At 35.2% G+C, this 11,590-nt stretch overlaps 1 protein-coding gene and 1 pseudogene across 1 annotated transcript; both read right to left on the bottom strand.

Annotated features, from left to right (window-relative positions):
• Positions 1–544: 544 nt before the first annotated feature.
• On the bottom strand, positions 545–9,715 carry LOC140036117 (delta(8)-fatty-acid desaturase-like; annotated as a pseudogene).
• LOC140036695 (cytochrome P450 81Q32-like) lies at positions 5,994–8,439 on the bottom strand. Its single transcript, XM_072079128.1, has 2 exons — positions 7,491–8,439; positions 5,994–6,927 (listed from the first exon to the last, which is right to left on the bottom strand). Exons 1-2 carry the CDS (start codon positions 8,376–8,378, stop codon positions 6,301–6,303), a joined length of 1,515 nt encoding a protein of 504 aa, XP_071935229.1. The 5' UTR covers positions 8,379–8,439; the 3' UTR covers positions 5,994–6,300.
• Positions 9,716–11,590: the final 1,875 nt, after the last annotated feature.

The raw sequence follows: 11,590 nt of genomic DNA, 5'->3' as shown, positions 1-11,590 counted from the left end.
TTCCTTCTTTTTCCTTTTTGTTTTGTTATAAAACATCAAACATATAGAATAAATTAAAAGGCAAAAGGATAGTGTGTTTTCAAATTACTATTTAGAATATGCAGTGTAATAAGCGGACTTGGATTCTTGCAGAGAAACCAGATGATCGATCATGGTGTTACTTTTTCTTCTCATCAATTAAAACTTCCAAGAAAGCATCTATTTTTCCTCCTTCCCCAGTCAATTTATTCTCATAGCTTTGGTAATCTCTACACCTTAATATGTTTATTTTTTTTCTCAAGTAAAAAAACTTTCATTTGCATCAAGAACTTCTTGTCAACTCCCTTACATTGCATGCACCGTAATCAGAACAGGGGAGCTGGCTAACTGGAGTATAAGTATTGAATTATGTTTTATAAGTGTTTATAGCACAGTTCTTGATGTATAACCAATACGGAAGAATAGAATGCCGAAGTGAATGCAAACTTTTACCTCCTCACATTTATTTTACTACCAGTGTTTTCCGGAATAAATCGTATGACCAAGAAGATAGGAAACTGACCTACTTGGATAACGAACTATATAATGAAAAAGAAAGAACAGATTCAATGCATCCGTCAAATCCTCAGCCAAGAGTGTTGAAAGCTTCCCAGAGCAAATTCTGTGGAACAGGGTTGGTGAGATCGGACGCCTGCAATGCTGCAGCCCTGAGACTGAGAGTCTTGATTGTCGTCAAATTGGCCTGATAGAAGCCATAACTTCTGTAAGGCAAATTGTGCTTCTTGCAGAGGTCCTGGACCGGGGGCGAAATTCTCCTGAGATGGCACCTTGGCAACCTGGGGAACAAATGATGCTCAAGCTGGAAATGCAATCTGCCGTAGACCCAATCCATCCAAGAAGGGCAAAAGATGTCAATGGTGCCACCGGTCTGTTTCTGAAACCAGTCGCTCCCTTGAGGACCACATAGGTGTTTGTCGTGAAACGGTGCAAACAGAACTGAATATGTTGGAAAGCAGTTACAAAGAAGCTTGCCTGCACAAACAATATCCTTTCTTGCCAATTGGGAAGGCATGAGATCAGCAGAGGGAACCATGTCCAGAAAACAAAGATGCCCAAAATGTTCAATGCCCTGTCAGACACTTTTCTTTTTAAAACAACAAGAAGAGAGTCTGCGGATAAAGATTTATTCTTGCAACGACCATTCTTGGGTAAAATGTGAAATGCTGATAACTGACAAGAAATCTTGCTATTGAATCAAAAGCGATCCATAAAATCAAGAAGTCAGCGACCTAAAGAACCTTGCAGAGACTGTGAAAATAGGCAAATGCTGAAGATCCGGGTCCTGGTCAAGGCTGTTGCACGCAACGTGGTAGGCGTTATGTGTCCATTTCCACCAACCAATGCTGATTCCAATAAGGCAATTGCTGGTGAGGAATTGGGCTAACTTATTGAATCCTCTGGTGGTCATGACTGGATAATGTCCGGAATCATGACCCAAGAAAGTCACCAGCACCCGCGAGAACCTCAACAAGGACCAAAAACATACGTATCCAGAAATTGTTGCTATACAACACACCGCAGACGCAAATTGAAAACAACAATGTAACCAGGCTATGCTTCTGCAGCTCTTCAGCCGTGATGTACTTCTTGTTTTCTTCATCCATTGTTGACATCAGTGAAGAAGATAACTGAAATTGGACAATAAACCGGCCCCTGATCTAGCTATAACTATTCAAGTGGTGGTTTGTTAATTAATCAAAACAAACCCTCTATAGTCTATACACCTTAATAATGGCACGATATCTACCAAACAACTTTACCTCATAATACAGCTTTCTAATGGTAGGGTATCTCCCAAATAACTTTGCCTCATTATTTTCTTCATCTTGGCCAAAATATCTATTGCTTGGCAGCTGAAGTTATATCTTATACGGTTGTAATAAAAGTGAACTTCAAGATCTTTCTTTGTGTCAAAATGGTACTATGAATCTCCTCTGTGTTTGTATAAATTGGTGTACCTCTTACTTTTCCAAAATCGAAAAAATGTGTGATCTGTTTGGAGACTTTTAATTCCATTTCATTATTATTATTATTATTATTATTTTAATATATTTCTGCTTTCTTACATGCTTCCTTGTTTCATATGGATCATGGTCTATAGCTTTGATTATCGTTTGAGCATCACCGTCTCCCGACTTCTCAAAATTGAAGTAAACTTTCAACCAACTTCGGCCCTGTGGAAAATTTCTCCCGACTTCGGCCTCTTTTCTTGCAGAAATTTGTGCAATAAGTACAAGAAATATGCAAAGCAGAATGGTACAGCCCTGTGGAAAATGCAAAGCAGCCAATAACAAGCTGGCGATAAATGCTAATAACATGAAAAACTTTAGTAATTAAGTTATCTCGAAGCAGAACGGAATTTTAGCACAACCACGAGATGACATGAACTAAATTCGGTTTCTAGATCCAAAAAAAAAAAAATCTTGGATTCCTATATGGATTTTGTTATTTTCTTCCACTATCTAAGGCACTTACTTAGTTACTTCCATTTGGAATTTTTTTTTCTTTTTTATTCCCTCGAAATTTATTTTTAAGTGTAAACCCCTTAATGTCTAGTGACCACATTGAGCCCCAACTAATGTTAGGTCAAGTAGTGTCGGACCTCTTTCAAGGAGTAGTTCTCCTTATGTTATTTTCTCTATTCAAAAGACTCGAACCAAAAACCTTATTTAAGAGGTATTAATTTCCTTACCTTGTTATTTTCTTTCACTGCCTAAGTCACTTACTTCATTTGGAATTTTTTTTTCTTTTTTTCCTCGAAACCTATTTTTAATTGTGTAAACCCTCAATGCCTCGTGACCGCATTAAGCCCCAACTAATCTTAGGTCAAATGTCGGACCTTTTTCGAGAAGTAGTTCTCCTAATGGTGTATTTTCTTTATTAGTCTATTCACAAGACTCGAACTAAAAACCTCACTTGAGGGATATTATGATCATTACTACTTGACCGAATGAACGTTGTTCCTTCAAAATCTGTAATGTAGGGAAGATCATCCGGAAAGGAAAAAAAACTGGTACTTTCTATGTAATGGCCTCCTCATATTGACAATTTAACTCAGTGAACACAAATTATATTTTAAATGGACCCTTAACACATGCTGAATATTTGATTTTCACAATTGAACCGAACGTACAACTAACCCTGCTGCTTAATACTGCTACAGATGCTGTCTTGAAGGTCGACCAAAGAAAAAGTTCTTGTGAACCACAAGCCATGAAAGTGAAAAAGCACATGTACCAAGCCTACATATTTGTCCTCCAGTATTTCTTGCTAAATCTTGTCCAGGAAATCCTCGCATACTTTAGAATTCTATTGTATTTGTACGCCAATGAGTCCGTGACTGACTCCATATACCCACTTTTTTCCTTTTTCTTTTGAACTTTTCTTAGTCAAATGTATTGTTTTGTTGAAGATTACAGTTTAAAAGCATTTTGTGCTTTTTTCTACCTTTTCAATTTAGCATGTGAATTAAATTTACATCTCTTTTCGTATTGCATTCAAATTGCCTAGACATTTTGATTTAGGGAAAAAGACCAATTTCATCCCTAAACTTTTTTCTAAAGTTGATTTAGTCCCTAACTTTTATTCCTGGCCAATTTGCTCCTTAAATTTAATTTTTGAATCCAATTAAGTTCTTTTGCGGAGGCGCCATCACCTAAAAACAATCGGATTTCTAATTCAACAGTTAAATAAGGGTATTTGGGAACTTCATGTATGAATTGTAATCAAACTGAGTAAATTAACAAAATCATTAATTTTTGAAATATTTTTAAAATTTAAAACTGTTTTAAGGTATTTTCAAAATTTTTAATAAACTTTTTAACCCTTCCCCTGCCTCACCTCTCCTTGCCATCGCCGCCATTGCCTCCACTTCCTTCCCCTCCTCAATGTTCTCGTGCTGAGAGTTACTCAAGAATATTCACCTCACATCATCCAGTCCAACAAATGAAAAGGCATTCAACAAATTCAAAATGCATTCCGACAACTGATACATAGCCCCTTTCTACTAGCTACCAGTTCCACGGGGTCTTACAGCAGCACAAGCAATTTGTTTTGAAATGTGTTTGACAAATTCAAATCATCTTACACCTCTGCAGACTTATCTAGCTTGCAGAGTTCAAATGAGCCAGCGAGAAGTCAAGAGCTGCGGGATTAGGGGTCCTCGAATTTCATTTGTTCAAATATAAAAAATTCTTGTATTTCTAAACTCTGTAAGTCACTAAACTCCGTCATGAAATTTTTGAAGTATTCTTGGACGAAACAGCATGAATTTTGTAGGAATTTGTGAGTGAGCTAGACAAAGCTATCTTTTTGTGTGGGCTCAAATTTGTAGAAAAACAAAGATGATTTTCAGAAATTGTGAAATCTATTAGTATGAAAGCAGAGGACTTCAGCAAAAGGCCGGAGTGATGACTATGACAGTGCACCAATTTTAGCTAAAAAATGCTCCAGCAACGATTGTGCAAATGGCTGGGGTCTTCTTTTCTCCATCAGCCAAGCCATAATGGTAGCAAATGTGATAAAATTTGCATATTTATGCTATTTTTACTTGAGCCAGAAAGCATTTGCAGATTTCTCTCTTCAACTTTCTCAATTACAATGTAAACTCAAAGGTAGGGGAAAGAGGGTGAGGAGAGAGAGGTGAAAGGAGAAGGATAGGAGGGGAAGGAGGAGGTGGGTGGTTGGTGATGGAGGTTGGTAGTGGAGAGAGAGGAGATAATCCAAAGTTTTAAAATGCCCTTGATTAATTGTTAAATTAGGAGCCAAACTGCTTTTAGATAGTGGCTCCGCCTAGAAGGTCTTAATTGGATTCAAAAATTAAATTCATGTATTAAATTGGTCAGGAATAAAAGTTAGGGATTAAATCAACTTTAGAAAAAAGTTTATAAATGAAATTGGTCATTTTTCCTTTTGATTTTATCAATCATTAACATTTCAGAATTTGTAAGGGTACGTGCATACACACATGCAGATACACACACATATATATATATATATATATAATTCTCCAAATCTGGATTTCATGCAAAACTTTTAGAGATTATATCATTATACTTCTACAAAATTATGACGTGTTCCTAAATGTAGATTATCAGCAAATATAGAAATTAGGCACGTCCAATCATCCAACTCGTTCGTGGATTATCTCGAGTTAGTACAAGTTATTACATAATGTTTAGTGCACAAACTTTGATGAACTAATTGCATCTCAGTATCACAACTTTTTTCCCCCAGTAGATTCGAGCCTCGCATATTTTATTGTGAGTAGACTGCATCATTCCTCTGTACCAACTAATCTTGAAGAATAAATTAAAGGATAATTTCATAAACTTCCCTTGAGGTTTCTAACAATTTCATTCACCTCCCCTAAGGTTTATAAAATATCACTAACCTCTCTTGATAGCATTGTATGTCCAATTGCTTACATCACATTGGAAAAAAATTACTCATATACCATAAGATATTGTGTTATCGAAAATTAATGTATGATAATTAAGTAATTAGGTCACTAATTAATTGTTGGTAACTAATTAATGAAAACAACTGTTGGAAATTTTTTTATAATGAACAATAACCTGCAATTACAAAATAGTATCAATTGATATGCCAAATGTTTGTTCACCCTAAGAAATTAATACACCAAATTGATACACCAAACAACAATTTGTCTAGATTTTTTTTAACTCTAAAAATCTTTACAGCTATCTTGCAATTACACTTGCAATATTTGTTCTTGGTGCTAAAGCATGTGGGTAAATTTCATGATTTCTCCTTGTAGGTTGACAGGCCATAGTTTCTACACCTATACTTCACCTAAATGATTTATTAAGCACTCATTTAAAGTGCAAAAGTTTTAAATTTTAAATTTGAGTTGACATACATTAGTTGTACATCACTATTTCAAACTTTTTAATTGAATTTATGTATTAAAATAAATAAAAAAATCCAGAAAAAATGTATGGGAGATTTGGAAGCCATCCAGGAGACCTCCGCTAAAATCTCCCCAGCAATACTTATATATATAGATATTAGTGCATATACCTTTGGTCTTATAACACCAATAAATAGAAGACTACAAGCGTCATTTGTAATCTTCAGAAGTACAAGTGAATGACAGATATAGTCCTACTATTTCTTTGTCTCTATTTTAATCTCTTTATTCTTCACTCTTCTTAGTTTGTATTATTAGTTTTACAACGTAAATCTATTTTTAACTCATCTAAGTTGTAAAGTTTGACCCCCTGGTCACCAAAAATAAAATTAGGCACTTGATGCATCTTCTTGAACAATAATGTTAATGATGGTGCGAGCTTTGCACATAGCTTCCAATGGCTCAGCTTTGGGCATAGTCAATCCTTTCCCTTCAGACAAATCAATTCTGTCCTCACCAATTCTTTTCCATTCAAAACTCTGAATCAAAGATCCCAATGCTACACCGATCACCCGCTGTGCAAGGCCAGCACCAGGACAAGATCGCCTTCCCATCCCAAAGGGCAACAGCTTCGAGGGTGCAATTTCCACCCCTTCAAATCTTTCAGGTTTAAAGCTTTCTGGATCATCCCAAACTTTAGGATCCCTGTGAATTGCCCAGGCATTGACAAGCAGCATCGTGCCTCGCGGAATGCTGTATCCTCCAATGTTACAATCCTCAGACGACTCATGTGGTACTAACATTGGTCCTGCTGGACACAATCGAAAAGTTTCTAAGATGATGTTGTGAAGGTAAGGAAGATTGGCCAAGTCATGTTCTTCAATTAATCGATCAGTTCCTACTTGAGTTTCCAGCTCAGCTCTAGCTTTCTCCAACACCTCAGGATTATTGAGCAAATGGGACAAGGCCCATTCCATTGTCACTGCTGAAGTGTCTGTCCCAGCGTTGAGCAGGGCCTACAATTAATAGCCAAAAGAGTAATCAATGTTTGTGACTAATTAAATGGCAATTTTAATTATTTTGAGATGTTTATATTAAACCTAAATCGATGCATAAGGTAGCTCTCCCATGTTCTATTTATAATTATTTGAATTTTTGATATAAAAGCATTATTATAAAAATTAATTAGATGCATGCTTATGACAAATTTTCCCTCATAATACCAACTACAAAAATGACAACAATTAAATTTTTTTTTCATTTTCGGTATATTAACACTACTACGATTTTTTTTTTGTTCTCAAGAAGGAAAAAAAGATACTGAAAATTTTATTCGTTTTTTAGTTGATTTCTTCTTATTGTTGTTTATGTACTTTTCTTGGCGGTGGACCAGGGAGAGTGCACCTTCTTTTCAACTGTTCATATTTAAAAAATTCTCTACGATCGATCCCCCTCTTTATTTTTTAACAATTTGAACCCTCCTGCTCTAAGTTCGATTAGGCTAAGGAATATTTGGTTATACATATTCAAACATAAAATGCAGCAAGTAATTATAAGAAAAATAGAGCACTATATTTACCAGTATGATGCCCTTAATAATTTCGTTGGTGTAGTACTCTGGCTGTGATTCTTGAAAAGAAAGCAGATGATCAATCATCGTATTTGCATCTTTGTTATGAGCGCGATGCTCATCTATTAATCCCTCCAATAAAGCATCTACTTTAGCAGTAATTTTAGCCAAGTTCTTCTCATAGTTCTGGAAATCTATCCACCTTAAGAATGGCAAAAAATCTCCAGGGTTTGATGCACCAGCACGTTTGAGAACCTCTTTGATCAAGTCCCTAAACAGCTTTGCTTCATGGTTTTCTTCATCTTCATCTATGCCAAAATATCGTTTACCAGAAACCATCCTCATAATAATATTGAACGAGAGCTCAGATAATTTAGACTTCAATTCAACCTTGGCAAAATTCTGGAGTGAGTTTTCAGACAGTTTGATAAGCAAGCGCCTGATTTCGTCTTTCCTGATGGACAAGAACATGTTCAAACGACTGGTGGAGAATATTTCCATGGCACACAACCGCCGAAGATTCCTCAGATGATCACCGTATCGTGAGCTCCCTATGCCGGTGTGATTGTAGCCCAAGTATTTGCCTATGAGGAATTGAGGGCGGTTGGCGAGCACGATATCATTCTTGGTGAAGCATTCCTCCACCAGTGATGGTGAAGACACCACCACTACAAGGCGGTTGCCGAATTGGAGAGAAATTATGGGACCATATTTTAGAGAAAGGCTGTGGAAAGTTCTGTAGAGTGGTGGTTTTAGGAGATGAAGATGTCCTATGATGGGAAATGTCGGTGTCGGACTTGGTGGGAGGTTTGGCACAGACCTCTTGTATAAAAGCTTGAACCCGAGAAAAAAAAGAATATAGGCAAGAGCAAGGTAGTATAGCCAAACAGCTTCCATGCTAGCTCAAATAGTCTTAGAATAATGAAATTTGATTCGAAGATCTGTAGCATGAGTAATGGGATTGTAGATTTATATATATCGACCCTTGCATGTTGAAATAGTCAAAAATTATAGAAAGTAAAAGAAAAGTTTTCATGTTTGGAGACTCTTCAAAGCCGTATGAATTTTCACTTGAAATGATGTGAACTATAAGTTTTTGACTTTCATGTCAACATTATTATCAATCAGATGTTGTTGATTTGTCCACAAAATCGAAGTTCATTTGTCAACATTATTATCAATCATATGACTAAACATTTCTCCTTCATCCTGTATTGTCAAATCGAAGTTGGACTGTGATTTGTGAATCCCACACCACACGTAAAGCAGATTGAAAAAGTAGGAACATTGCGTGATAAATTTTGTTGCAAAGTTAGATTAGTCTTCTAATTTAGTGAGCAATTGGTCTAACTTATTGAATCCTCTGGTGGTCATGACCTGAAAATGTCCAGAATCGCGACCCAAGAAAGTCACCTGCACCCACGAGAACCCCAACAAGGAACCACAAAACATATGTATCCAGAAATTATTGCGATGCAACACCCCGTAGACGCAAATTGAAAATCGAGGGACCTCTTTTGAGGAGTAGTTCTCCTAATGTTATTTTTTCTATTGGAAAAAATTCATTTTTTGTCCTTAAACTTTTAGTTAGGGATACGTTTCGTTCTCAAACTTTTAAATACACCACTTTAGCACATGAATTAATTATTTTGGGCCACATTTTATCTAAAAACGGTAAAGTGTTCAATTTGGATGGAGAAGACTAACGTGGTCATTAATTTTGACCGAGAAATTATTTTTACTTAACGGTCACGTGCCAAACACGTGACTTTTTCTATCCAAATCAAGCAATTTACCGTTTTTGGACTAAATATAGCAAAAAATAATTAATTCATGTACTAAATGAGGTGCGTCTAAAAGTTTGGGGATGAAATGTGTCTCTAGCTCAAAATTTAGGGACGAAAAGTGAATTTTTTCCTTTCTCTATTCATAAGACTCGAACTAAAAACGTCACTTGAGGGACATTAAGCTCTTTACTACTTGACCCAATAGACGTGGTTCCTTCAAAATCTGTAATGCAGGGAAAAAACTGGTACTTTCTATGTAATGGCCTCCTCATATTGACAATTTAACTCAATGAACACAAATTATATTTTAAATGGACCCTTAACACATGCTGAATATTTGATTTTCACAATTGAACGGAACGTACAACTAACCCTGCTGCTTAAAACTGCTACAGATGCTGTCTTGAAGGTCGACCAAAGAAAAAGTTCTTGTGAACCACAAGCCATGAAAGTGAAAAAGCACATGTACCAAGCCTACACATTTGTCCTTCAGTATTTCTTGCTAAATCTTGTCCAGGAAATCCTCGCATACTTTAGAATTCTATTGTATTTGTACGCCCGTGAGTCCGTGACTGACTCCATATACCCACTTTTTTCCTTTTTCTTTTGAACTTTTCCTTTTTCTTTAGATATTGAGGATTGTGAGTTATTATTATTCAGTTTTTTAATAGGAAGAGTTAACAACAAAGCTTTTTTTTCTTTCATTTTCACACTTTTCCTAGTCAAATGCATGTGAATTAAATTTACATACTTTTTTCCTTTTTCTTTTGAACTTTTCCTAGTCAAATGCATTATTTTGTTGAAGATTACAGCTTAAAAGCATTTTGTGCTTTTTTCTACTTTTTCAATTTAGCATGTGAATTAAATTTACATCTCTTTTCGTATTGCATTCAAATTGCCTAGACATTTTGATTTATCAATCATTAACATTTTAGAATTTGTAAGGGTATGTACATACACACATACATATATATATATATAATTCTCCAAATCTGGATTTCATGCAAAACTTTTAGGGGATAATTTCAGAAACCTCCCTTGATGTTTCTGACAATTGCACCTAGTACCCTTGAGGTTTTCAATATTACACATACCTCCCTTGGCCCTACAAAATGACCGTAATAGCCTTAATATATTAATATTTTTTCATGCAATTAAACAATCCACTCCTAATCTTGTTCATATGAATGCATCACACAATTAGACATTTAATGGAAACAAAAATAAAATTCACTCGTGGAATAACCGAACATGTTTAAAACACAATAATAATGTATTAAAATTAATTTTAGTTTTGCTTGGAGGACTTGGAGATGAATAGAAGAAAATGTTTTTTGGATTTAAAAAAGATAGGGTTGGTATTGATACTCAAATATTTGAGGAATAGGATGTTATATTGATGCGGTTATTGAAAATTTTTTGAGTTTAACAGTGCAATTTTTTTTAAAATTTTGATTCAAGTTTTAGAATTTAGGGATTGATGGTGGTAATGGTCATTGTGATAATGGTACTAATTTGAAATGTGGTAATATTAAAGGTTTAAAATAGTAGAGATAAGGGTTAAAAATGAGTTTGTAATTTTGTTCATGTTTCATAGTTTTTAAATAATTTTATAAGAAGGTAAATGAACTTGACAATTTCATGAGGGCATTTTGGGTTAAACATTTAAAATTTTTACCATTAAATAGTTTTTGGTACCAAAACAATAAGTTTGGGGGAGGTATATGTAATTTTTTAAATCTCAAGAGAACTAAGTGAAATTGTTAACAACCTCAAGCGCGGTTTCTGAAATAATCCCAACTTTTAGAGATTCTATCATTATACTTCTACAAAATTATGATGTGTCCTAAATGTAGATTATCATCAAAGGATGTTGCTGCGGTATCAAAGAAATTACCTATCATCAAATAAAGAAATTAGGCGGGTCCAATCATCCAACCCGTGCATGGATTATCTCGAGTTAGTACAAGTTATTATATAATGTTTAGTGCACAAACTTTGATGAACTAATCGCAGCTCGGTATCACAACTTTTTTTTCCCCCAGCAGATTCGAGCCTCACATATTTTATTGTGAGTAGACAGCATCATTACTCTGTACCATCATTACTCTGTACCAACCAATCATGAAGAATAAATAAAAGTATTATTTCAGAAACTTCCCTTGAAATTTTTGATAATTTCATTCGCCTCCCCTAAGGTTTATAAAATATCACTAACGTCCCCTAATAGCATTGTGGGTCCAATTGCTTGCATCACATTAGAAAAAAATTACTCATATACCATAAGATATTATGTCTTATCGAAAATTAATATATGATAAT

This window comes from Coffea arabica, chromosome 2e, assembly GCF_036785885.1.
Source record: "Coffea arabica cultivar ET-39 chromosome 2e, Coffea Arabica ET-39 HiFi, whole genome shotgun sequence".
NCBI classification, from domain to species: Eukaryota; Viridiplantae; Streptophyta; class Magnoliopsida; order Gentianales; family Rubiaceae; genus Coffea; species Coffea arabica.
Note: the sequence above shows the minus strand (reverse complement) of the source record. Positions and strands in the feature narration are given on the sequence as shown.

What these genes read in the sequence shown, in the direction of transcription:
- LOC140036695 (XM_072079128.1), bottom strand. Translation starts at nt 8,378, where the DNA reads ATGGAAGCTGTTTGGCTATACTACCTTGCTCTTGCCTATATTCTTTTT. An exon ending in TTATTAAGGGCATCATACTG is followed by an intron (nt 6,928 to 7,490) that starts GTAAATATAGTG and finishes TATTAATTGTAG; the next exon opens with GCCCTGCTCAACGCTGGGAC.